The sequence below is a fragment of the Microcaecilia unicolor genome, chromosome 8 (genome assembly GCF_901765095.1).
Source record: "Microcaecilia unicolor chromosome 8, aMicUni1.1, whole genome shotgun sequence".
Classification (NCBI taxonomy): domain Eukaryota; kingdom Metazoa; phylum Chordata; class Amphibia; order Gymnophiona; family Siphonopidae; genus Microcaecilia; species Microcaecilia unicolor.
In genome coordinates, this window is record NC_044038.1 from 173,441,961 (window position 1) to 173,469,782 (window position 27,822).

Sequence of the window (27,822 nt, forward strand, 5' to 3'; positions counted from 1 at the left end):
CTGGCTATGCCTCGCCTTTAGTCACACGATTAATCATGATTAAAATTCTTAATTGAAACACAACCCTGTTTATTATCTCAAATTTTGTATGATGCTAGTAATTGTGAATCCAAATAAATATTTGGACTCTTTAATATTTCTTTATTTTCAAGCAATAAAGAGATTTAACATAAAGACCCTCCCTCTTCAATTGACTGGTCCCACAGTGCTTAGCATGTCATGCTGATATCATAAGTGCCAGGAGTAATCCTCTGTCTGCCATAACAGCGCATACTCATGAAAAATTACCCAGCAGATGTTTGGAGCTAGTGCACGTTTCTCCATCAGTGCTCGCATCCATGATGCAAACGTAATGGAGTCTCCGGGCTCCTCTTACAGCGCTCAAGCACAGAGAGGCAAATCTTTTCCCTTAGTGTAGATCCACTTCAGTTCTCTCCATTGTTCTTCTTTTCAGCCTCCTTGGAGAAGGCACAGCATTCACTCTGGGGGCTGATGTGCAGTGAAATGATTTGATAATGCATTGAAGCCAAGTCTGCTTTTTTTTCAGATTAACTCTTATACATACATTGATGTCTGTTGTGAATGTATTTGTTTCATCCTGTGTTTTTATCCAGTGTCATAAGCACAGTAAAAAAATAAATAAATAAAATGTCATTTTCCAGTGCTGCTTTAGGGCCTCTTTTACCAAACCGCGCAGCAGTGCTAACGAAGCCCATTCAAAGTGAATTGCCTTTGACAGCATTGCTGCACCAGGAATCACTAGCATGGCTTAGTAAAAGATGCTCTTTGTCTTTTGGTTTGTTTAATTTTTGGTGCTTTCTGTCTGCTGTATTATGTCTTCACGGTGTTTCTCAGGCATTTCTCTCTTTTTTTTTTTTTTTGTAGTACATCAGGCCAACACTTGTTGTCCTGACAATGACAAGGACTTTTGTTTCTTGTTTTGTGTGCCTGTGATGATCTTACTTGCATTCTTAAGAGAAAGAAAGCATGCCGTGTAATTCTGGGAGAGTTGTCTCTGTGAGAGAGCATTCCCTGTAGTAGACATCCTTCTTATGTGTCCTTTAAATGCCGTTTGAATTCTAGTGAAAGCGGAAGATTTATTTTTGATGATCTAATGAATTAACACCACTGGGGACTTATTTTGTGCCTAGAGAGAATTTTCTGGGAAAGAAGCCACAAAGCAGAGGCAGATCGATGAAATGAGAGACAAGAAAACTGGACTGCAAAGAACCATTGACTTGAAATCAGACATTCAAAACAAGAAGCAGCTGGAGCTGAAAAACGTGAAGTCTGAACTTCAGCAGCTGGAAGGTTCTGTGGACAGGATTCAAGAACTGGACCAGGAACTTGCCAAGGCTGTAAGAATCTGCCACTTTTAGTGAGGAGGAACATTTACAGAATTCTAGCTTAAGCCGTCCTGTTCAGGTGGAAGCATCTGTTTGACAGAAGCCCATGTTTTTTGGTGCTTACTGTTCACCAGATGAAGTGCTCAGATTGATCAGGTGCGTCCTGGTCACAACAAGAGAAATTGGTAGTACCAGTTTATGTACTTCCATCAGCTGGAGTATCAGATCTCAAAGCTTCAGGCAAACCAATGCAGGTCTGCATAGAGAGGAAGATATTAAAACACTGAAAAAATATATTTTTTAAAATATGTATTGTACGTTCCAAAGCAAACAGAACTTAAGCACCCCTAGCTGAAATCAGGGTGGTTTGTTTAGTTTGGTTTTCAGTTGTCCATTTATTGCAGCTCTGGGAGTGTAGCTCTGACCCCTAATGGGTAGAGTTTGACACTGTCAGGTCAATATTCAGTCACCTGCAGTCAGCATCTTTTAAACCCTGTCTGCAGCGATCAGAAAATATCTGGATATTCAGTGCCACTATCCAAGTAAGGTGGATTTTATCCAGCTAGTGTCAGTATTCACTCTGTCCTAACTTATCCGGAGAGCAGGCTGAATGATGCCACTTTCTGGATAAGGTCTGGGGCTACCCTAGTTCCGCACTGGCACTATCCACATAGTACAGAAGCAGTCTGAGGCTTTTCAGAGGCCCTGTCTGGATAGTGCAATATCCTGGTCAACAGCATTTATCTGGATAGCAACTGCTTTTATCCAGAAAAGAGCTTTTAAATATTGACCTGTATGTTTAGAGTATCATGTTTCTGCTTTCCTAATGTGGTAGGAGTGAGAGAAGACTGCATGGAAGATGGAAGAGAAAGGCACACTATTCTCATTTTCCCCTTGTGCAAACATTTCATGGTAACCTAGTAAATGACAGCAAATGAAGACCTGTATTGTCCATCCAATCTGCCCACAAGACAACCAGAGTTGTGCCTGCTGATCTGTGCCCATAGTCACACTGCAAAAACTGAAGAATGTTTTGTTTTATTTATTTTAAAATCTTTATTTGTCTTATGTTATTAGACAGTTGATCTGGTTAACGCTGAGAGAGCCAGCAGCATAGAAGACTCAAAAGCTGAAATTACAGAGTTGCAGAGAGAAAAAGGAGAGCTGGACAGGACCCTGCGTAAACTGGACCAAGAGATGGAGCAGCTGAACATGCACACGATGACCAGAACACAATTGGACATGCTGAAGAAGGACAAGGTAATTTTATACCACTTCCTGTCTTAATGGCATGGATTCTGTACCTAAGAACCATAGTTCTCCGAGGACAAGCAGGCTGCTTGTTCTCACTGATGGGTTGACGTCCTCGGCAGCCCCCTCCATCGGAAAGTTTACTAGCAAAGGCCTTTGCTAGTCCTCGCGCGCCCATGCGCACCGCGCATGCGCGGCCGTCTTCCCGCCCGAAACCGGCTCGAGCCGGCCAGTCTTCTTTCGTCCGCGCTCGGTACGGTCGTGTTACGCCGTTCGTGCCCCAGAGAGTCGACCTCGCGCGTCCTTTTCGACGTGTTTTTTTCCTTGTTTTTCTTTTAAAAAGTTCGGGAAGCGCTCCGGAAGTGTTCCGGAAGACCTTTTCGGGTTTTCTGCCCTTCCCGTAATTTTCACAGCTTTTGCCCCGTAAGTTTTCTTTCGTTGTCGGGGTAGGCCTAGTTTGGCCTCGGTCGAGATTTTTCTCCCTTTAAATTTTGGTGCTTCAATTTTCGCCATTTCGGCCTTTGATTTCGTCGGCGTGATTTTTCCGCCCATGACATCGAAGCCTTCCAGCGGCTTCAAGAAGTGCACCCAGTGCGCCCGGGTAATCTCGCTCACTGATAGGCACTCTGCGTGTCTTCAGTGTCTGGGGGCCCAGCACCGCCCTCAGAACTGCAGTCTGTGTTCCCTGTTACAAAGGCGGACTCAGGTAGCGAGATTAGCCCAGTGGAACGTTTTGTTCTCGGGCTCTTCGTCGACATCGGCACCGGAGGCATCGAGTGCATCGACGTCGTCAGCGTCCGGACCATCTTCCTTGGCTGCCGCTCCATCGACTGCATCGAGGCATCGGACCTCTGCATCGGCGCCGAGGCATCGGGCGACTGCATCGACGTCGGTGGTACCGAGACTTCGTCTGCTGATGTCGTCGGACGGAGGTGCATCGTCAGGAGTGCAGGTGATGGCTGTCCATTCCCCTGCTGGTGGCGGTGAGCCTTCGGGTGGGTCTCCTCCTACACTGAGGGCTCCTGCGGTACAGCCCCCCCGGGATCGACCCTCTTCGGTCTCGGCCCCGAGGAAGCGACGGATGGATTCTACGTCCTCCTCGTCGGTGCCGGGGAGCTCCGGTGACATGCTTCGGAAGAAGTCGAAGAAGCATCGACACCGGTCTCCTCCCCGTGTCGGCACCGAGAGCTCTGGGTCGCCGAGGGATTCGGCACCCAGCAGGCATCGGCACCGAGAGGACCGCTCACCCTCTGTTCAGGAGGTGTCGATGCGCTCCACTCAGGACAGCCCGGAGCAGCCTCCTCGCCCGGAACAGGTTCTGACGTCGACGCCTGCATCGACCTCTCAGCCTTTTTCTGCAGCCACTCTGAACGAGAGCCTCCGGGCCGTTCTCCCAGAGATTCTGGGAGAGCTGTTGCGCCCTACCCCTCCGGTACCGGCGGTGCTTGCGCCTCCGGTACCGTCGAGCGTGGCGCCGGCTGTTCCATCGCCCAGGTTGAGGTCCCCGACGTCGGTACCGCGTGCGGTGCCGACCGCGGCCACCTCCCAGGAAGGCTTCCCGACTACGTCGGCGGAGGGAGCTTCGCCGATGCGGGCGAGGGAGTCTACCTCTCGACGCCCCCATCGTGGACGTGGCTCCACGGAGTCGAGCCGGGCGAGGTTGCAGACACAGGTCCGTGAACTTGTGTCTGACACCGAGGGTGAGGCCTCGTGGGAGGACGAAGAAGACCCCAGATATTTCTCTGACGAGGAGTCTGAGGGTCTTCCTTCTGATCCCACTCCCTCTCCTGAAAGGCAGCTTTCTCCTCCTGAGAGTCTGTCTTTCGCTTCCTTTGTCCGGGAGATGTCTACGGCCATCCCCTTCCCGGTGGTTGTGGAGGACGAGGCCAGGGCTGAAATGTTTGAGCTCCTGGACTATCCTTCTCCACCTAAGGAAGCGTCCACTGTTCCCTTGCATCATGTCCTGAAAAAGACATTGCTTGCGAACTGGACCAAGCCATTAAGTAATCCCCACATTCCCAAGAAGATCGAGTCCCAGTACCGGATCCATGGGGACCCAGAGCTGATGCGCACTCAGTTGCCTCATGACTCTGGAGTTGTGGATTTGGCCCTAAAGAAGGCTAAGAGTTCTAGGGAGCATGCTTCGGCGCCCCCGGGCAAAGACCCTAGAACCTTAGACTCCTTTGGGAGGAAGGCCTACCATTCTTCTATGCTCGTGGCCAAGATCCAGTCTTACCAGCTCTACACGAGCATACACATGCGGAACAATGTGCGGCAGTTGGCGGGCTTGGTTGATGCTCTTCCCCCTGAGCAAGCCAAGCCTTTTCAGGAGGTGGTCAGGCAGCTGAAGGCGTGCAGAAAATTCCTGGCCAGAGGAGTTTATGACACTTTTGATGTTGCGTCCAGGGCCGCTGCTCAAGGTGTGGTGATGCGCAGGCTCTCATGGCTGCGTGCCGCCGACCTGGAGAATAGACTCCAGCAGCGGATTGCGGACTCGCCTTGCCGTGCGGACAACATTTTTGGGGAAAAAGTCGAGCAGGTGGTAGAGTCTCTCCACCAGCGGGACACCGCATTCGACAAGTTCTCCCGCCGGCAGCCTTCAGCATCTACCTCTACAGGTAGAAGATTTTTCGGGGGAAGGAAGACTGGTCCCTATGCTTCTGGTAAGCGTAGGTACAATCCTCCTTCCCGACAGCCTGCGGCCCAGGCTAAGCCCCAGCGCGCTCGCTCTCGTCAGCAGCGTGCGCCTCAGCAAGGCCCCGCGGCTCCCCAGCAAAAGCAAGGGGCGAGCTTTTGACTGGCTCCAGCAGGGCATAGCCGACATCCCAGTGTCAGTGCCGGGCGACCTGCCGGTCGGGGGGAGGTTGATAGCTTTTCACCAAAGGTGGCCTCTCATAACCTCCGATCAGTGGGTTCTGCAGATAGTCCGGCAAGGATACACCCTCAATTTGGCCTCAAAACCTCCAAATTGTCCACCGGGAGCTCAGTCTTACAGCTTCCAGCACAAGCAGGTACTTGCAGAGGAACTCTCCGCCCTTCTCAGCGCCAATGCGGTCGAGCCCGTGCCATCCGGGCAGGAAGGGCTGGGATTCTATTCCAGGTACTTCCTTGTGGAAAAGAAGACAGGGGGGATGCGTCCCATCCTAGACCTAAGGGCCCTGAACAAATATCTCGTAAAAGAAAAGTTCAGGATGCTTTCCCTGGGCACCCTCCTCCCCATGATTCAGCAAAACGATTGGCTATGCTCTCTGGACTTGAAGGATGCCTACACTCACATCCCGATACTGCCAGCTCACAGACAGTATCTGCAATTTCAGCTGGGCACACGCCACTTCCAGTACTGTGTGCTACCCTTTGGGCTCGCCTCTGCGCCCAGGGTGTTCACAAAGTGCTTGGCTGTAGTAGCAGCGGCACTTCGCAGGCTGGGGGTGCACGTGTTCCCATATCTCGACGATTGGCTGGTGAAGAACACATCCGAGGCAGGAGCCCTGCAGTCCATGCAGATGACTATTCGCCTCCTGGAGCTACTGGGGTTTGTGATAAATTATCCAAAGTCCCATCTTCTCCCAGTGCAGAAACTCGAATTCATAGGAGCTCTGCTGGATTCTCGGACGGCTCGCGCCTATCTCCCAGAGACGAGAGCCAACAACTTGTTGTCCCTCGTCTCGCGGGTGCGAGCGTCCCAGCAGATCACAGCTCGGCAGATGTTGAGATTGCTGGGCCACATGGCCTCCACAGTTCATGTGACTCCCATGGCCCGCCTTCACATGAGATCTACTCAATGGACCCTAGCCTCCCAGTGGTATCAGGCCGCCGGGGGTCTAGAGGACGTGATCCACCTGTCCACGAGTTTTCTCAAATCCCTATATTGGTGGACGATTTGCTCCAATTTGACTCTGGGACGTCCCTTCCAAATTCCTCAGCCACAAAAGGTGCTGACCACGGATGCGTCCCTCCTGGGATGGGGAGCTCATGTCGATGGGCTTCACACCCAAGGAAGCTGGTCCCTCCAGGAACGCGATCTGCAGATCAATCTTCTGGAGTTACGAGCGATCTGGAACGCTCTGAAGGCTTTCAGAGATCGGCTGTCCCACCAAATTATCCAAATTCAGACAGACAACCAGGTTGCCATGTACTATGTCAACAAGCAGGGGGGCACCGGATCTCGCCCCCTGTGTCAGGAAGCCGTCAGCATGTGGCTCTGGGCTCGCCGTCACGGCATGGGGCTCCAAGCCACATATCTGGCAGGCGTAAACAACAGTCTGGCCGACAGGTTGAGCAGGATTATGCAACCTCACGAGTGGTCGCTCAATTCCCGTGTGGTACGACAGATCTTCCAGGTGTGGGGCACCCCCTTGGTAGATCTCTTCGCATCTCGAGTGAACCACAAAGTCCCTCAGTTCTGTTCCAGGCTTCAGGCCCCCGGCAGACTGGCATCGGATGCCTTCCTCCTGGACTGGGGGGAGGGTCTGCTGTATGCTTATCCTCCCATACCTCTGGTGGGGAAGACTTTGTTGAAACTCAAGCAAGACCGAGGCACCATGATTCTGATTGCTCCTTTTTGGCCGCGTCAGATCTGGTTCCCTCTTCTTCTGGAGTTGTCCTCCGAAGAACCGTGGAGATTGGAGTGTTTTCCGACCCTCATCACACAGGACGAAGGGGCACTTCTGCATCCCAGCCTCCAGTCGCTGGCTCTTACGGCCTGGATGTTGAGGGCGTAGACTTTGCCTCTTTGGGTCTGTCAGAGGGTGTCTCCCGCATCTTGCTTGCTTCCAGGAAAGATTCCACTAAGAGAAGTTACTTCTTCCATTGGAGGAGGTTTGCCGTCTGGTGTGACAGCAAGGCCCTAGATCCTCGCTCTTGTCCTACACAGACCCTGCTTGAATACCTTCTGCACTTGTCTGAGTCTGGTCTCAAGACCAACTCTGTAAGGGTTCACCTTAGTGCAATCAGTGCTTACCATTACCATGTGGAAGGTAAGCCGATCTCAGGACAGCCTTTAGTTGTTCGCTTCATGAGAGGCTTGCTGTTGTCAAAGCCCCCTGTCAAGCCTCCTACAGTGTCATGGGATCTCAATGTCGTTCTCACCCAGCTGATGAAACCTCCTTTCGAGCCACTGAATTCCTGCCATCTGAAGTACTTGACTTGGAAGGTCTTTTTCTTGGTGGCAGTTACTTCAGCTCGTAGAGTCAGTGAGCTTCAGGCCCTGGTAGCCCAGGCCCCTTACACCAAATTTCATCATAACAGAGTAGTCCTCCGCACTCACCCTAAGTTCTTGCCAAAGGTCGTGTCGGAGTTCCATCTAAACCAGTCAATTGTCTTGCCAACCTTCTTTCCCCGTCCTCATTCCTGCCCTGCTGAACGTCAGCTGCACACATTGGACTGCAAGAGAGCATTGGCCTTCTATCTGGAGCGGACACAGCCCCACAGACAGTCCGCCCAATTGTTTGTTTCTTTTGACCCCAATAGGAGGGGAGTGGCTGTAGGGAAACGCACCATATCCAATTGGCTAGCAGATTGCATTTCCTTCACTTACGCCCAGGCGGGGCTGACTCTTGAGGGTCATGTCACGGCTCATAATGTTAGAGCCATGGCTGCATCGGTAGCCCACTTGAAGTCAGCCTCTATTGAAGAAATTTGCAAAGCTGCGACGTGGTCATCTGTCCACACATTCACATCTCATTACTGCCTGCAGCAGGATACCCGACGCGACAGTCGGTTCGGGCAGTCAGTTCTTCAGAACCTGTTTGGGCTTTAGGATCCAACTCCACCCCCCGAGGGCCCTGTTTGTTCTGTTCCAGGCTGCACTCTCAGTTAGTTGGTAAATTTTTTAGGTCAATCTCATTAATGTCCTCGCCGTTGCGAGGCCCAATTGACCATGGTTGTTGTTTTGAGTGAGCCTGGGGGCTAGGGATACCCCATCAGTGAGAACAAGCAGCCTGCTTGTCCTCGGAGAAAGCGAATGCTACATACCTGTAGAAGGTATTCTCCGAGGACAGCAGGCTGATTGTTCTCACAAACCCGCCCGCCTCCCCTTTGGAGTTGAGTCTTCCTTTGAAGTGTATTGTCTTGCTACATACTGGACTGGCCGGCTCGAGCCGGTTTCGGGCGGGAAGACGGCCGCGCATGCGCGGTGCGCATGGGCGCGCGAGGACTAGCAAAGGCCTTTGCTAGTAAACTTTCCGATGGAGGGGGCTGCCGAGGACGTCAACCCATCAGTGAGAACAATCAGCCTGCTGTCCTCGGAGAATACCTTCTACAGGTATGTAGCATTCACTTTACCATAGTGTCATCTGTGACTGAAGCCTTCTGTGTATTCCACCATTCAGTTCTGGATTAATGAATCAGACTTTTTTTCCCATTTTCTTCACACTAGGAGGCCATTCCAGGAAGAGATGTGCATGGCTGCTTTATGTTTAGCTATGCCATAGCAGCAACTTCTGCAAGTGTCTGAATGAGGCCTTTAAGCCAGGCCTTGTCTTGGTCCCTCCCCTTCTCTGGCATGATCTTTCTGTTACCATGGAATCTATGGGAGGTGTAGTCTGTGAACACATTCACCAGCAGGCAAGCCCTGTACTGAGTTTTTCTGAAAGTTTCTTCAGCTCTGCATGGAGGTGATGATACTCTAGTGCAGGGGTCCTGATTGGTCCACAACCCATCCTGCTTTACAGGATTTCCACAATGAATATGTATGGGATCTATTTGCATACAACGGAAGCAGTGAATGCAAATAGATCTCAGACATTCACTGTGGAAATCCTGAAAACCAGACTGGGTTGTAGACCTTGAGGGCTGGATTTGAAGATCCCTGCTCTAATGCCTGTCAGAACTTGGCAGAAGGGCCAGTTGCTCACACTGTAATCATAAACAGATCTCTTGGGGACTGTCTCACAGCGAGTACTACTGCATTACTGAATGGAGTGGAACAGGTAGATGTGAATCGCTTGTTTACTCTTTCCAAAATGCAAAGACTATGGGACATGCAGTGAAGCTACTTAAGTAATAAATTTAAAACAAACCAGAGCAATATTTCTTCACTCAACATGAAATTAAACTCTGGAATTCGTTGCCAAAAAATGTGTTAAAAACAGTTAGCTTAGCAGGGTTTAAAAAGGTTTGGACAAGCTCCTAAAAGAAAGTTCACAAACCATTATTAAGGTGGACTTGGAAAAATCCACTGCTTATGTCTGGGATAAGCAGCATAAAATCTGTTTTACTCTTTTGGGATCTTGCCAGGTGATTGTGACCTGGATTGGCCACTGTTGGAAACAGGATACTGGGCTTGATGGACCTTTGGTCTATCCCAGTTTTGCAATGCTTTTGTACTTATGTGAGAGTATTATGCTTCTGTAAGATCACTTCCATTAAAAAAACATTTCCTTGTTGCCCTTACCAGACCAGTCTAGACAAATAGGTAGTTGTGCCTGTCCACCAGCGGATGGAGACAGAAATAGAAAGTAGTTTTGTGTGATTCGTCCTTTTAGGGCCTTGTGTAGCTGTAGAATGTTCAGTATATTCTGTCTCCAGCAGATGGTGGATGATATGTGCAGCTCCCATCTGGTGCTTCTCAGTTAGCTCCTGACCTAGGGGATTCCTAAGCGTCGGTTGAACAGAAAATCCTACCAACAGGAAGAAGCTCCCTTACGATATGCTGAGCATTCTTGGAGCTGGGGTGAAACCTGGTGGTGTCAGGTCCCTGTCCTGCTTTCCTTCCTTCATTTAATCTTTCAGAATGTGAAGATATGACTGTACTGGAAACTGGATGATATTTGGAGGGACCAAATGCCCCTGTTTCTTTCTGGGGAAAAAATTGAGGTAAGTTTCCTTCCTTTGTCGCCCAGGCTACTAGATCTGGGTCTGCTTCTTTGGTTCGTTCTTGGCAGTTGGCTGTTAAGAACCTAACATTGCCATACTGGGACAGACCCAAGGTTCATCAAGCCCAGTATCCTGTTTCCAACAGTGGCCAATCAATGGTAACAAGTACCTGGCAAGATCCCAGAACAGTAAAATAGGTTTTATGCTGCTTACCCTATAAATAAGCAGTAGATTTTCCCATCTTAATAATGGCTTATGGCAGTGGTTCCCAAACCTAGTCCTGGAGGCATCCCAGCCAGTCAGATTTTCAGGATATCCTCCATGAATATTCTTAAGAGAGATTTGCATTCACTACCTCCACTGCATGCAAATCTCTCTCATGAATATTCATTGTGGGTATCCTGAAAACCTGACTGGCTGAGGTGCCTCCAGCACCAAGTTCGGGAACCACCTCAGCAGTCTCTTCTCCAAGATGAAGAGCCCTAGCTGCTTTAGCCTTTCCTCATAGGGAAGACGTCCCAATCCCTTTATCATTTTTGTCGCCCTTCTCTGTACCTTTTCTAATTCCACTTTATCTTTTTTGAGATGCAGTGACCAGAATTGCACACAGTATTCGCAGTGTGGTCGCACCATGGAGCAATACAAAAGTATTATAACATTCTCATTTTTACTTTTCATTCCTTTCCTAATAATTCCTAACATTCTATTTGCTTTCTTAGCTGCCACTGCATACTTAGCAGAGGGTATCAACATATCATCCACGATAGATCCTTTTCCTGGGCGGTGATTCCTGATGTGGAACTTTGCATCACTTTGCACTTGCTCACATTAAACATCATCTGCCTTTTTATATGCCCAGTCTCCCAGTCTTGTAAGGTACTCTTGCAATTTTTCACAATCCTCTTGCGATTTAACAACTTTGAATAACTTTGTCATCAGCAAATTTAATTACCTCACTGGTTATTCCCAGCACAGACCCCTGGGGAACCCCACTAACTACCCTTTTCCACTGAGAATACTAACCATTTGACCCTACTCTCTGTTTTCTATCTTTTTAACTAGATTTTAATCCACAACAGGACATTACCTCCTATCCCGTGACTTTCTAATTTCCTCAGGAGTCTTTCATGAGGTACTTTGTCAAATGCCTTTTGAAAATCCAGATACACAATATCATCTGGCTCACCTTTATCCACGTTTATTCACCCCTTCAAAGAAATGTAATAGATTGGTTTGGCAAGATATCCCTTGACTAAATCCATGTTGGCTTTGTCTCATTAGTCTATGTTTATGTATATGCTCTGTAATTTTGTTCTTTATAACAGTATCTACCATTTTACCCGGCAACAATGTCAGGCTCATCAATCTATAATTTTCCAGATCAGCTCTTACATTGGCCACCCTCCGATCTTCCGGTACCATGCTTGATTTTAAAGATAAATTACATATTGCTAACAATAGCTCTGCAAGTTCGTTTTTCAATTCTATCAGTACTCTGGGATGTATACCATCCAGTCCAGGTGATTTGCATCTCTTCAATTTGTCAGATTGCCCCATTATATCTTCCAGGTTTATGGAGTTCCAGATTTGTCCTCTCTGGCACACTTGTAGCCAGAGCTCCTTCTTTTCAGAGTATCTGCTGTGTTGCTGTGCTGACCAATGCAGTTGGGGTTAGATCTGCAAGCTTTCCCTTTAAAAATCTAAATAGGCGGAGATCACGTGACGCCATGCCGGAGAGAGGTCGCATGTGAAGAGCTCTCCGGCCCCTGAACTCTCCCCCTGCGCATTGAACCGAACATAAAAAACCCAAAATAAAAAATTTGACAACGGGCGGAACGCCGTGCAGTCAAGCGGGAGAATCGGGAGTCCCGAAATGGCATCGAAAGCGGCGCAAAAAGAGAAGCTCAGAAACAAACCGGCGGAAGCCAAGATGGCGTCTCCGATGCAGAGCGCCGGTTCTTCTGTCGCCTCTGCATGGGTCGCGGAGATAACCTCGGAGATGACCGCGGTGCTAGAGGAGATGCTGGAGAGGCGGTTGACACCGCTAGACACAAAACTGGAGAGACTGCAGGAGCGCATGGATGACCTGACCCAAGAATGTGTGGCGTTTCAGACCAGAACCAGCCAGGTGGAGGACAGAGTAACGGAAGTGGAAGGAGAGCAGAAAAGCCTCAAGAAACGGCTGTTGGACTTGGAGCAAAAAGTAGAAGACCTGGAGAATCGATCCAGGAGAAACAACTTGCGCTTGGTGGGGATCCCAGAGGCCCTGGGGGGAAAAGATCTGGCAAATACGATGGAACGATGGCTGACAGACAAGATTGACTTCCCTGCCAGTATGGGCCCCCTCAGAATAGAGAGAGCACATCGCATAGGTCCCCGCCAGGCAGAGGGCTCCAGACCGCGAGTGATTATAATGAAAGTGCTGAACTTTGCACACAAACAATATATTCTTTAGGCCTCAAGATCGGAGGGTGCTCTAACATATGAAAATAAAAGAGTCCTGTGTTTTCAAGACTATTCAGCTGGAGTCTCAGGGAGGAGGAGAGCGTTCTCAGGCCTGTGTGCTAAACTGTATGCCATGAAGGTGCGGTTTACTTTAACGTATCCGGCTACACTGAGGGTAACATACAAGGGGACAACAAGGTCATTTGAGTCAGCTGAGGAAGCGAAGGACTTTGTAACCCAACTGGAAACAGAGCTTGCGGACAAAGCAGAAGAAGGCGCGGCGACCTGAACGGAGGGTGGAACACGAGCTGGCAGGAGCCATAATCAAAATGGAGGACAGCGACCTGAATGCATAGGTTTGGGTAGTGTAAGCTACGAAAAAATGCGGAAATTGAGTTAAGGTTGGGTTTGGAAGTATTAATGTTTAAGTGTTGAACAGTTGAAAATGTTTTGTTGTATAAGAGGGACAAAATCTGATTACTGTTGGGGGATATGATGAGGAATAGGGATGTAAAATCGGAGGGGAATCTGAGAAAATGGGAGGGGGGGAGGGGGTGTCTACACGTGATGGTTCCCAGGCAGGGAGCAAGGGAACTGGGGGGTAGGGTACAGAAAGGGGGTGGGGAGAGGGGGGGAGGGAGGGGGATGGGGAGTTGGGGGAATAGTGGAGCTTATCAAGAATTAATACGATATGGAGACGGACGCTTAAGGGGCAAACAAATCTGCAGAAAGCTAAGAGACAAGTGGAATAAATTTGGGAGGACGAGCGTGGACTTGGGGGGGCGGAGGCTGGGACGCCTGCTCGAGTCTCGTTATAGGGATGCTATCATTGAGTGTCTCACAGCACCACAAATATGGTAAAGTTGGTAACATGGAATGTTGGAGGCATTAACTCCCCAATAAAAAGAACAAAAATTTTACAGCACCTACAGAGACATAAGGTTGATATTGCCCTATTGCAAGAAACCCATCTCAGTCAGGCGGAACATGCTAAATTAAAAACGTGGTGGGTGGGGGAGTGTGTGGCAGCGGCAGCCCAAGGGAAAAAAAGGGGGGTGGCGGTGTTATTTCGTAAGGGGGTAGCAGCAGCGATCAAACCCATATATGTGGACCAGGGGGGGAGATATGTAGTGGTGGAAATGGAGAGCAAGGGTCAAAAAATCTTACTTGGTAATATTTATGCCCCCAACCAATATGATAAGAAGTTTTATCAAGAGGTGGTGGGACACCTAGTGGATCACCCAGGAGTACCGGTAGTAGTGGGCGGAGACTTTAATACGGTGTGGGACCCCCAACTTGACTGTTCTCAAGGAGCTCGCAGCGACTTGGGGGCATCAAATAAAGGCTTAAAAAGATTGGGGAACCTATTAGATTTGATTGATATCTGGCGCACTTTGCACCCCATGGAACAGGACTACACACACCTCTCCCGTGCACATGACACCCAGGCACGAATTGATTACATCCTAACTTCACAGGATTTATTTAGCAAAATAACTAAGACGGAAATTGGACCTTATACAATCTCGGATCATGCCTGGGTTAGCATGGACTGGGAGATGGGACCCAGGGCTCATAGACAGGGTTCGTGGAGATTCCCAGTGGAGATGTATAGAGACGTGGGGTTGAGAGAGAAGCTTAGGGAGTGCTGGCGAGCATATGAGTCATCAAATAGGGAACATAGGGACAATCCGGTATTGTTCTGGGATGCCGCGAAAGCGGTGCTTCGCGGGGAAGTAATTAGCTACACACATTTCACACGCTCAGCACGGAACAGGGAAATACTGAGATTAAGTGCCCAAGTGTGCAGGGCCAGGCAACTGTTTGGTCGAACGCATAAGGGGGAGCATAGAGCGCGTTTAATGGAATTACAAGTGGCGCTTAATGAGCTGTTACACCAAAGAGCTGCCAAATCCTTAACCTATTATAAATACCAGCTGTACAAGCATGGAAATAAGACAGGTCGCTTATTGGCCAGATTGGCGCGCCCAAAAGGGGGGGGAGGTAGGGTGCTTCAGTTAAAGGATGGTCAAGGAGGGAAAGTGCGGGCCGATGGGGCTATTTGTGAGGTTTTCCTTAAGTTTTACAGTCAATTGTATGAACAACCTTTGGACCAGGGGCTCCAAGGGATTAATTATCTGAACAATCTTAACTTGCCCTCCCTGAGACAGCAAGAGGTGCAGGAATTAAATCGCCCTGTGCAGGAAGAAGAGGTAGCGGTGGTAATAGAGAGGAGCCAATTACTCAAAGCGCCCGGCCCGGATGGATTACGTATAGAATTTTATAAGATGCTGGGGGAAGACATAATACCAACCCTGACTCGATATTTTAACAGAATAATCGACAGGGAGGAATTGCCGCCTCATTTGGCGTTGGCGCAGATTGTAGTGCTGCCAAAGCCAGGTAAAGACCCAGAGCAACCAGAATCATACCGGCCTATCTCTCTGCTAAATGTAGAGGCGAAAATACTGGCTAAGCTCATGGCCAATCGTATGGCAAGGGTGTTGCCGGAGCTGGTGCATGAGACGCAGGTGGGTTTCGTGGAGGGGCGAACAGTAGCAAAAAACCTAAGAAAAATCTTAACAGCATTGGAGACAAGGGGTAGGAAAGGGACACCGTCCTTACTTATAAGCTTCGACGCTGAAAAGGCGTTCGATAGGGTCCATTGGGATTTCCTGTTCGCCACACTGAAGGCATATGGCTTTACCGGACGGTTTATGTCAGCGGTACGGGCCCTATACCACTCCCCTCAGGCCAGGATTTTGGTAAACGGGATGGAATCAAGAACCTTTCCGATATTCAGGGGAACGAGACAAGGATGCCCGCTGTCCCCCCTTTTATTTGTACTGTCTCTAGACCCATTGATTCGGGATATTATAGATACCCCATCGGTAAAGGGAATAGAGGTAGGGTCGTCTCAATTTAAAATTGCGGCTTTTGCGGATGACCTACTGGTACTGTTAACAGATCCGCAGGCCTCTTTTGCGGCTTTAATGGAAATTATAAAGGAATATGGTGATTTTGCAGGCCTACGGTTAAACCTAACTAAATCAGAGGCATTGGCATCATCCGCAGGAGTGAAGCGTAAGATGGGTAGAGACTTTCCCCTGAGTTGGGCGGAGGACGCATTTAAATATTTGGGAATTAGGCTGACCCTGGACTTGAGGAAGTTACATGTTATAAATTATACGGCTTTTATGGGGGTTACTAAGAAGCAGCTGGAAAAGTGGGGCCCTCTTCCCCTATCGCTGAGGGGAAGGGTGAATTTGATACAGATGATCCTCTTCCCACAATGGCTGTATCTGTTACAGACATTACCAATCCGATTGACACGCAAAGACTTGAAAAGTATACATAAGTCTTTCAGTAAATTCTGCTGGGCGGGGAAGAAACCTAAATTGCGATATAAATACATGATAGGAGGTTGGAGACAGGGTGGTCTGGGGTTACCGGACTTGTCCTTATATAATCAGGCTTGCCTGACCCGGCACTTGGGGGACTGGTTCACACAAACTTGCACTTACACTCCCATAAAAATGGAAAGGGAACTCTTTGCTCCTTATGAACTTTTTTCGTTGTTACATCTTACACGTAAGCAACTCCCACTTTGCCTGAGGAATAGTGTGATGCTACAGTCCATTCGAGAGGCATGGAAGGGACTAATACAGGCAGTGGGGGGGAGTCCCTCGACATCAGATCAGTTGACCCTCAGGGGGAATCCAGCTTTCATGCCAGGCCTAGATAACCCAACGTTTTTGGAGTGGGAGCGGATGGGAATAACCAAGATTGAACACCTATTAAGTGAAGAGGGGAATTTAATAGGGTACGAGGAATTACAGTCTCGGATCGGGGTGGCTTGGGGGGCTAGGTTTGCGTATGCCCAAGTTAAACATTACATTTCAGCATTAGATCCAGACTTGCTACGGCAACGATTGGGAAGCAAACTACAAGATTTTTTCAGGGAACTGGAAGTCACGGGAATGTCAGTGTCAGCACTCCATAGAGCTTTGATTAGGCGTAAGCCCCCTAAAAACTTTGCAGAAATCAAGCAAAAATGGGAACAGGAATCGGGGACATCATTAACGGGTTGGAATGTGGGGCTCACATTGCAGGGAATTCCAGCCATTAGCCAGGACGAGAGGCTCCGGGAAAGTGGGTATAGAGTTATTTTACGGGCCTATATGTCGGGGCAACAATTGGCTCATGTAGATTTCCTGCAAGGGGCCACATGTGTTAAGTGCGGCCATTACCCATACACATTATATCATGCCTTCTGGGCATGCCCCGGAGTGAAGGCTTTCTGGGGGGAGATTACTAAATTCTTAACTCAACTGTTGGGGACCCCTGTGACAGGATCCTGGGACCACTTTGTGCTGAATACGCAAGGGGCATTTGGTAGGTGCTCTAAGACAGCTCGTCTCCTGAGCCGTAAATTGTGCTTGGTGGCCCAGAAAAGCATCTTACAATACTGGACTGTACCGGAGGTGCCAGCCTACTGGCACTGGAGAAATCAAGTACATCTGCTGGTTACCTGGGAAGCTAGGGGGGCTAAGGGGTCCCCGAAGAGTTTAGCGCGGTTCACACAGATTTGGGGTCCCTATTTACAGACATTGAGTCCTAAGGGGCGAAGCTTGCTTTTGAATAAGGGGTAAGAGGATACTATAAGGAGTCCCAGAGAGCGTCCAAACGATATATATGGCTCCACTAGGGGGGAAGGGGGGGGTTGCCCTAGGACTATCAGAGTCCAAGCCCTGGGGCACGAGAGGGAGGGGTAGGGGGAGGGGGGAGGAAGTGGGGGGGGGGGGATGAAAAGGGGGGAAAAAGCAAAAATTGATGACAGATTTCTACACTAGCTTTTTGTTATGTATGTTATGTTGTGGCTATGTTATTAAGGCCAGATATGGAATATGTCTAATTTTGATTGTCATCAATAAAAATGTTGAAACTTAAAAAAAATCTAAATAGGCACTCATTTTCTTGGCAGTAGTTCAGCTCTTGGCTTAACTGGGGCGTTTCATGTATGGCGTAGCTGTTGAGTTGGCTATACTCTTCGGGGTTGCGCAATTCATTCTGTTTTCTCTGTAGTGCACCCCCAGCACTTGTTGTAGGACAAGTTGCAATGATCTGAGGTATAGATTTATTCTATGTCAGATGTTGCACAGGTGTCGCAGATGGATGTGGTACTCCTCTATTTGACACTCATGGAATGTATCTGCAACTTAGCTCTATGGTTAGGCTACTTCATTCAACTTTTGCTTTAAGTACTCGCCCAGCTCTGTTCAACCCCTCTAGTAGTATCTCAGTCAAGCTAGATTGCAGGTTCCCAGCCAAAGGTGTTCTGTGGGAGACCATTTGTTTTGATTGTAGCAGCAATCTGATGACTTCTTGGTTTCCAGCTTGTTCATTTCTGGGTTTCTTACCCTGGTAGCATAGTCAGAAGCTTCTTTCCAGACTGTTTTCCTACCATCCTACCAGTGTCTCTAGGGGCATTTCAAGTCCATCCTATTCCTTGGAATAAATCTACTATTAAGCAGTTGTGTGGAATAGACAGTCCTTTGAAATCTGGTCTAGTGGTTTCTTCCTCTTTGGGGGTTTGTTCCCAGTTAAGTCTCTCCAGTGTTTTGTTTTGTTTTTTAAATCTCTACAGGAGTTCTGAGGAGGGTTTCATTCTTCTTGGTTTAACTATCCTGCTTATTTTCGAAGGAGATCACCGGCCATCTTCCGATACAAATCGGGAGATGGCCGGCGATCTGCTGAACCCGGCCAGATCGGTATAATCAAAAGCCGATTTTGGCCGGCGCCAACTGCTTTCCGTCGCGGAGCCGGCCCAACTTCAAGGGGGCGTGTCGGTAGAGTTGCGAGGACGGAGCGTGGTCACGAGATGGCCAGCTTCGCCCAATAATGGAAAATAGAAAGCCAGCCTTGACGAGCATTTCGCTGGCTTCACTTGGTCCCTTTTTTTTTCAGGACCAAGCTTCAAAAAGGTGCCCCAAATGACCACCGGAGGGAATCGGGGATGACCTCCCTTTACTCCCCCAATGGTCACCAACCCCCTCCTACCAAAAAAATATATATATATTTTTTTGACAACCTCTATGCCGGCCTGAAATGTCATACCCAGCTCCCTGACAGCAGTATACAGGTCCCTGGAGCAGTATTTAGTGGGTGCAGTGCACTTCAGGCAGGTGGACCCAGGCCGAACCCCCCCCCCCCCACCTGTTACACTTGTGGTGGTAAATATTAAGCCCCCCCAAAACCCACTGTACCCACATGCAGGTGCCCCCCTTCATCCCTAAGGGCTATGGTAGTGGTGTACAGTTGTGGGGAGTGGGTTTTGGGGGGATTTGGGGGGCTCAGCACCCAAGGTAAGGGAGCTGTGCACCTTGGAGCTATTTTTGAAGTCCACTGCAGTGCCCCCTAGGGTGCCCGGTTGGTGTCCTGGCATGTCAGGGGGACCAGTGCACTACAAATGCTGGCTCCTCCCACGACCAAATGCCTTGGATTTGGCCGAGTTTGAGATCGCCGGCATTAGTTTCCATTATCGGCAAAAACTGATGCCGGCCATCTCAAACCCAGCCATCTCTGACATTTGGCCAGCCCCAACCGTATTATCTAAACAAAAGATGGCCAGCCATCTTTTTTGATAATACGGTTCGGGACCGCTGTTTGCGGCGCTGGCCATATAGATGGCCGCCGCCATTTGATTATGCCCCTCCACGTGTCCCTCTCCCTGTGTTCCGCTCCTTGGCCATAGGTGATAGCCTGTGAGAGCCTTCCTGGGACATTTCCTTCTTATTGAATGTATTCTGTCTTTCCTGACTGCATGTCTCATTCCATTTTATTCTAAGCCAGATGTTGCCTTCCACATTTTTTGTGTTTATGGCTAGTATGTTTGGGAGACCTTCTCTAGTTTCTTTTTTCTTTTTCTTCCAGTCGTTATCTATAGAAAGTAGTCCCACCCTATTTAGGGAACTGCTTTGCCATATCTCATTCATCTGGACTGGTCTGGTCTGGTAAGGACAACAAAGAAGGAAAAATTATGTCTTACCTGATAAATTTCTTTCCTTTAGTCCTACCAGACCAGTCCAGAAACTTTCACTGTTTGTTCTCTTTATTTTTCAGACATTTTCCTTCTTAGAAGTCTTCATTTTCATGCTCTGTTTCACATGCCTCATGTCTCAGTGAAATTGTGGTATGTACTTTTTCAGACACCTTGCCTGAGTGCATTCTAAATGAATGGGATATCTGCCTGTCAGAGGAGGACATACCTTTCAGCCCAATATGGGCGGACTGTGTACCTCCTGGCTCAGTGCAATATCTGCCTGTCAGTAGAGGATTTACCTACTTTCTTCAGTTACATACTGACTGAGTGTCCCCCTCCTGACTCAGTGAAATATCTGTATGTCGGTGGAGGATTTGCCTACCTTGTTCATTCATATCCTGGCCGAGAATGAGTTCACAATTTTTTTTTATTAACCAATAGTGTGGATGTGAGCACCATGCTTTGAGTAGATGTTATACTGAACATTCTACAGCTGTGCAAGGTCCTAAAAGGGTGAATCACACAGAACTTTCTATTTCTGTCTCCATCTGCTGGTGGGCAGGCACAGCTACCTTTTTGTCTAGACTGGCCTGGTAGGACTAAAGGAAAGAAAATTATCAGGTAAGACATAATTTCTCTTTTTTTCTCTTTGCAACATTTATGAGAACATGCTGGTCATTATAATGACGGCATCAGCTTACCTGTGCATTTGGTACGTGATGAACTCAATAAATGTAAAAGGTGTTGCTTGCTTAATGGAGGAGTAATTTGTAATCACATAACTGTACAAATATGATTTCTTTATCCCATAGGCTGACAAGGATGAACAAATCAGGAAAATAAGATCCAGACACAATGATGAATTGACCTCCTTGCTTGGATATTTTCCAAACAAAAAACAGCTGGAAGATTGGATTTACTCGAAAGTTAAGGATATTAATCAGTCTCGGGATAAGATTACTAAACTTAAGTAAGTCCTGTGCATGAATCCTTTTCTACACTGGCATAGTAGATGGCAGCAAATAAAGACCAAATGGCTCATCCAGTCTGCACAACCATTCTCAGCTACCAGTCATAGAAGCCTGACCTCTTGTAGAATGTGGTTCTAAAGTCAAGACAGTTTAACCGGGCAGAGGCCTCCTGTCTCTATATATGTAACCTAAAAAGTATGGTAAACATTGATAAGCCATTTATTCTGTTTTCTTAGATTTAACCTGCTTGATTTGGCAGTGTGAGCTGTTAGTACATCTCAAGTCTGTCTGTCTATAATGCTTATAGTCTTTTGAAACAAAGATGTTAAGATAGTCACTGCTTGAGGAGCAATTAAAGTAGCACTTTAAACATGCTTAACCAAAGTATATTTACTACTGTGTGTTGATGAATATGTAGTACTAGAAACGTACCGGCCAGTATTCAGAGCAAGTTAACTGGCTGGGAGCGGCTGCCGACCGGCTGCCGACCGGCTAACTTATCACCTCTCGCTTAGACTATTGCAACTTGCTTCTCACAGGTCTCCCACTTAGCCGTCTCTCTCCTCTTCAATCTGTTCATAATTCTGCTGCACGACTATATATTCCCCCAGTGTCGTTATGCTCATATTAGCCCTCTCCTCAAGTCACTTCACTGGCTTCCTATCCATTTCCGCATACAGTTCAAACTCCTCTTATTGACCTATAAGTGCATTCACTCTGCATCTCATCACCACCACCTGTTCATGCACCCTCTGCCGAGTATTGTGTTCAGTTTTGGAGGCCGTATCTTGTTAAGGATATAAAAAGAATTGAAGCGGTGCAAAGAAAAGCTATGAGAATGGTATGGGATTTGCGTTAAAAGACGTATGAGGAGAGACTTGCTGAACTAAACATGTATACTCTGGAGGAAAGGAGAAACGGGTGATATGATACAAACGTTCAAATATTTGAAAGGTATTAATCCGCAAACGAACCTTTTCTGGAGATGGGTAGGTGGTAGAACGAGAGGACATGAAATGAGATTGAAGGGGGGCAGACTCAAGAAAAATGTTAGGAAGTATTTTTTCACGGAGAGAGTAGTGGATGTTTGGAATGCCCTCCCGCGGGAGGTGGTGGAAATGAAAACGGTAACGGAATTCAAACATGCGTGGGATAAGCATAAAGGAATCCTGTGCAGAAGGAATGGATCCTCAGGAGCTTAGTCAAGATCGGGAGGTGGGGCTGGTGGTTGGGAGGCGGGGATAGTGCTGGGCAGACTTATACGGTCTGTGCCAGAGCCGGTGGTGGGAAGCGGGACTGGTGGTTGGGAGGCGGGGATAGTGTTGGGCAGACTTATACGGTCTGTGCCAGAGCCGGTGGTGGGAGGCGGGGCTGGTGGTTGGGAGGCGGGGATAGTGCTGGCAGACTTATACGGTCTGTGCCAGAGCCGGTGGTTGAGAGGTGGGGATAGTGCTGGGCAGACATACGGTCTGTGCCCTGAAGAGCATAGGTACAAATCAAAGTAGGGTATACACAAAAAGTAGCACATATGAGTTATCTTGGTCAGACTGGATGGACCGTGCAGGTCTTTTTCTGCCGTCATCTACTATGTTATTAAGAAATACTTCCTGGTGGTAGTAATGAATCAATTGTATTGCACTACCAGCTGTGTGCAGTGATTTATAGACACACATGAGAGGTGGTTCCTGCACCAGTGGAGCTCACAATCTACCAAATAGGACAGACACTTGAGAGCCTTTTACAGCAAGGACAAGATTTGGGTAGAAATAAACCAGGCAGGTTGTAGATGGGAGTGATTAAATGAAGCTAGATCCTGAGTTTACCGTTTTCCAGCTTTGTATCCTCACCCTCCTTGTAAGTGATACTTATACCTATGCAGTGTGAAAACAGTGTTGCTCAGTCTTTTATGTCAGTTAACTGAACATGGTAGGAAAAAAAGCCACAACTTAAGGCATTGAGATTGTCATGTGATGCCTGAGCACTGCCTCTAGCACCCACCTGAGGTTAACCCTTTGGGCACCTGGAGGGTCCTACCCAGCACTGCTGAGGCCTGCTTGCACCTGCACCTACACTAGCATACCCTCCTCCCGCCTTCTGGGTCCCTCTTGGCGAGTCTCCCACCTTCAAGTTATTTTCCCGGTGGTTTCTAGGGACATTGGGGCCACAATCCTAGGGGCCCCACAGTTCCCAGAAAACCACTCACAGACCGAGAACACAAACTGCCAGGATTCTTAGTCCATTCAGGACAACTGAGCTAACAAACTAATAGGTTTATTATCACAAAAAAATAGAACAGTAAAAGTTGTAAACAGTAACAGGTAAAATAACAAGAATTCTTTGGGGAAGATAAGCTAAAAGAAAAACAGACCTCTGCTACAGCTGTAGTGCAGAGGACAGACACCACCTGCTGGCCAAACAGGGAAAATATCATGAAAGGGAAAATGTGTCATGAGGCAACATTACAAATCACAAGTGTGAAAGTCCCCTGTTTAGCTTCTTGTCACCTTTCAAATTTAAGTCTGTGCCCTCACCCCCCCCCCCCCCCCCCCCCCCCCACATCTAAGCCTTTTTAAGCCAGTAAAACACGTACACATTGTGGAAGCCAGGACATGCTTAGCTGCTGTAAGAAGGGCAATTTGCAGCTAGGACAGTCTACCTAGGTAAACACCTGTTTGCCCAGATAAATCATTCTGAAACCTGTTCGATCAGCCCTTAACTGCACCTCTTGGGGGAACTTTTCATTTGGCAATTATTAATGTTCTGGTTTGCCTCTGCAGCAATATATAGTTTCTGTTTGGTCATTCCTTCCCACATTGAGATTTTTATCTTGCAGTGAAACATCATCAGTCTTCTTAGAAACTCTGAACTAATTTAGCTGCAGGTTCTTAGATTGTGAAGTTTTGCTTCCTGGTCTAAAATGCTAGTGGAAGCAGGACTTTGGGGGGGGGGGGGGGGGTTAGCAGTTGCGTTGGGTGCTTTCTTATTTTTGTTTTTGTTTCCATTTCAAACTAAAAATAGGATTTGGTTCATCTTGACCACTGAATGGAGAAACTTTGGGTTTTCTGTTTTTCTTTTTTACTGACTTGATTCTTTCATCCCCTGTTCATGAATAATACGAAAAGGTTGAGGACTTTTGCATGTCTGTATCCCAAACATGTCACCAAAGGACCCCAAATGAATATTAAGGAGAGAACCCCTGGGTACTATACTTTCAAGGCATCTAATTCTAACTCATGTTGGCCAGTCTATAAAGTGTGAGGATTGTTTTTACAACCGAGTACCTAAGCTGTGAATGCATCATTTTCACCTATTCTATAATAAAAAGCTACATATATTAAAAAAAGATATGGATCAATTGCAAGAATTTAAAGTGACGGTAATAAAAGATAATTTGACAATGCATAGAAAAATTGAACAGATTGAGAATTTTAATAAAAGATTGAACCTTCGAGTATTGAATTTTCCTAAAATTCCTGACAAGACACCTATTGAGTTATTTAAAAAATACCTGCAAGAAAATTTGAAAATGCCTCAAGAACTTATTCCTCCTATAAATAAGATTTATTATCTTCCAACAAGATTAAGTGGAAAAGAAGAAAAGAAAGAAGGTTTGGATGTTATAGACTTTAACAATCTGTCTGAAATTCTAGAACAATCCATTGAAATAGTTCCACAAAGAGCCACTCTTTTGGTTTCGTTGGTATTCGAACAAGATCTCAATGCAATATTGAAATTATACTTTAAATTCTCAAAGGTTCCTTTTTATGGAACAAAAGTATGGATATTTCCAGATGTTACTAAAGTAACGCAAGAACGTAGAAAATTATTTTTGGCATTGAAACAGGATGTTCTTAAATTGGGTGGTTCTTTTTTGTTAGTTTACCCTTGCAAATGCTTGGTCAGGTTTAGTGGGATAAAGTATGTATTCTATGACTCAGAACAGCTAAAATCCTTTCTGGACATGAAACAGCTTAATCTAGAATTAGTTAAATGACGAATTACACACATAAACCGCATTTTCTACTTATTTATGTTACTATGCCTGTATAAAACTCCACTAAACTGTAACACCCCCCTCAATTTGAGGTCTAAGGAAGTATTTATAATTTTTCTTATTATTTCTTTAACGTTTGTATTATGCTGTTTTTCTGTAACAAGTGATATGCTTGTAAGAAATTGGCAAATCTTATAAATAAAAATTTAAAAAAGCTACATATATACCTTTTTATAAAGTGACCCTGTGTGGGGGGGGGGGGATCTTCAGGGCCTTGGAGATGACCTGTTATACACTGGATTGAGAAGAGTGGCAGTGACTTCAAATGATGCTGAAGTTATAAGTCCAGGCTCTGATGTGTATCGTTTGATGATTCTGGAGCCGGGGGGGGGGGGGGGTGGAAGAATGGAGAAAAGCTGGTGGTCTGAAGGAACCAATGGACCACTAGGGACATCATTTGGAGGGGGAGAATGAGGGTAGTGGAAGTTTGGGAGGATTACTAACTGATAAGGGGGGGGGGGGGGTATAGTTTATTACAATTTGATATATTGCTTCATTCAAGAGGTCTAAGTGGTTTACAATACACTATGAAAGAATTGAAAGGAACTCCAATAATTATAGGATAGCAAACCACACTAATAACACAGGCAGACAAGTATCTCTTCAGAAGTCACATGCAGCTAGGCCAGAACCAGAGCTTCAGTCCCAAATGCTTTTTGAAATAATAAGTTTTTAACAACTTTCAATTTTTTATAGGACTCTTCCACCTTCCACAAAATTGGAGCATACCAAAAAAAGGCAGTTTTCCAGGTTACCACTAGGCAAGCCCTGGACGAAGCAGGAGCAGATAGCTCACTGGTGGTGTTAGGACTGGACAGGCTGAGAGTACTTCTGTTTTGTTACCGATGTTATTTGTTGGAGTTCTTTGAAAACCAATTCATTTAAGTTCTTGTAATTATTGAAATTTTTAATAAAAGAAAATCATTAAGACAAAAAAAAAATTACCCCAGGGAAAGTATGTGCACGCATGGATTTGATTTACTGCCTTTCTGTGGTATAAAACAGTTTTCACTTATTATATACAGTTGCTGTGGTTTGGTTGCTGGCTGTGGCAGTATCTGAAGTTATCCCAGTACACTTTCAAAAGGGGCAGGCCTTCCAGATCCTTACAACAGTGTCCACTTCAAACTCCCTCCATTCATGCACTCTCTCATGCTACCATTAGGCATGCCATCTTTTCTGTGCAAGGTCCTGAACTTTGGAACAGACTGCCCCATCATCTCAGATAATGCTCCTCCCTCCAGGAATTTGCCTCTGCACTCAAGACCTTTCCTTTACCTGAAGAGTACGACCAATAACTGCCTTGCTGAACTGCACATCCCCCATCCTCATGTAACTTACCCCTCCCCACTTTATTATCAACAATTGTATTTCAACCCCCTTCTCCTCTCTGTCCAACTAATGACCCTCAATTAGACTCTCTTCGATGTTTCTTGTTAACTGCATTATGTAAGCTACCTAGATAACATGTTTCATGGACAGGGTAGAAGCCCCAAATAAACTTGGAAACTTGGCATTTCACTTAGAATGCAAACTGCCTTTCCGAGTGCTGGGTCTGAGTGAAAGAGAACCCCAGAGGAGAGTTTGGATCAGAGGATTTGGCCAGTTCCTGAAGATACGGCTTCAGATGCTGGACAGTATTTCTACTTTAGTGGTTCACATTCGAAAGTTCTACATGTGGTGTTTTGAATATTTTCGTTGGAAATGTGGGACTTGTATGCATTAAAAAGTGCTTTGTTTAAAAATGTTCACTTACTACTAGACAACTTCTCATCCTTTCAGCAAAACTCTGGCCTCTGCAGAGCAGAATAAGAACCACATGAGTACTGAGTTAAAGCAGAAGGAAGAACAGTTGGCCAGTTATGAAGAGAAACTTTTTGAGGTCTGTGGAAGCCAAGACTTTGAGAGTGACCTCAGCCGGCTTCAGGATGAAATAGAAAAGTCTTCAAAGCAGCGGGGTGAGTTGGGCGTTATTTAACCATGAACCATTTTTGCAGATGTTAAGGACCATAACTGAGCCTCTTACTTTTAAAAGAAAGGCTCTCTCTTTTAAGTTTTCACTGTGGCAGTGGCTAATGGAACATAGTTATTACTGCTGCTAATTAAAGACAGTTCAACTTGGTCCATTAAACTATATGAGAATACTGTTCACATAAAGGGCAAAAAATAGGAAATATACTTCTGGGATTATTTATTTATTTAGATTTTGCTCATACCTTTTCTGTTGTAGCTCAAGGTACACTGGGTATTTCTCTGTCCCTGGAGAGCTCACAATCTAAGTTTGTACCTGAGGTAACAGAGGGTTAAGTGACTTTGCCCAAGATCACAAGGAGCAGCAGTGCATAGCCACCGGGGAGGTGGGGGGGGGGGCAGGGGGGGACAAAATTCCCCGGGCCTCCAAGGTCCCACCTGCCCTCCGTCGTCGACCGTCTGCCCCCTGCATTGAAATTGCAGTCTCACATCCGTGACAGCAGCGCTGGAGGCAGCAGAACACCTCCCTTCGGCTCTCCTTCCCTCCCTGTGTCCTGCCCTTGTCTGACGTAACTTCCGCGAGGGCAGGACAAAAGGAGGGAAGGAGGGCCGAAGGGAGGCGCTCTGCTGCTTTCACAGAGGTGAGACTGCAATTTCAATGCAGGGGGCCCGGCCCGGTGGCAGACGGAGGGGGGGAATGGCGGCAACCTCGGGGAGGGGTGGAGGGGGAAGCGGCGGCGGCGACCTCGGGGAGGGAGCAGTGGCCGCGGCGATCTCGGGAGAGCATGGCGGTGAGGGCGGCAGGGGCGGGGCCCCTGGGGCGGCCTTGCCCCAGGCCCGACCCAGTCTCTCGGTGGCCCTGCACCAGTGGGATTTGAACCTGCCACCTCTGGATGTCAAGACGGGTGCTCTAACCACTAGGCCACT

At 47.3% G+C, this 27,822-nt stretch overlaps 1 protein-coding gene across 1 annotated transcript in view; it reads left to right on the top strand.

Moving 5' to 3' along the window:
* The window catches only part of RAD50 (RAD50 double strand break repair protein), a 99,964-nt gene that overhangs the window by 32,448 nt on the left and 39,694 nt on the right, over positions 1-27,822 (top strand). The window contains exons 10-13 of the mRNA XM_030212157.1: positions 1,152-1,358; positions 2,424-2,606; positions 20,712-20,869; positions 26,707-26,882. Of these exons, the coding sequence (XP_030068017.1) occupies positions 1,152-1,358; positions 2,424-2,606; positions 20,712-20,869; positions 26,707-26,882 (724 nt within the window). The remainder of the gene's footprint in view (positions 1-1,151; positions 1,359-2,423; positions 2,607-20,711; positions 20,870-26,706; positions 26,883-27,822) is intronic.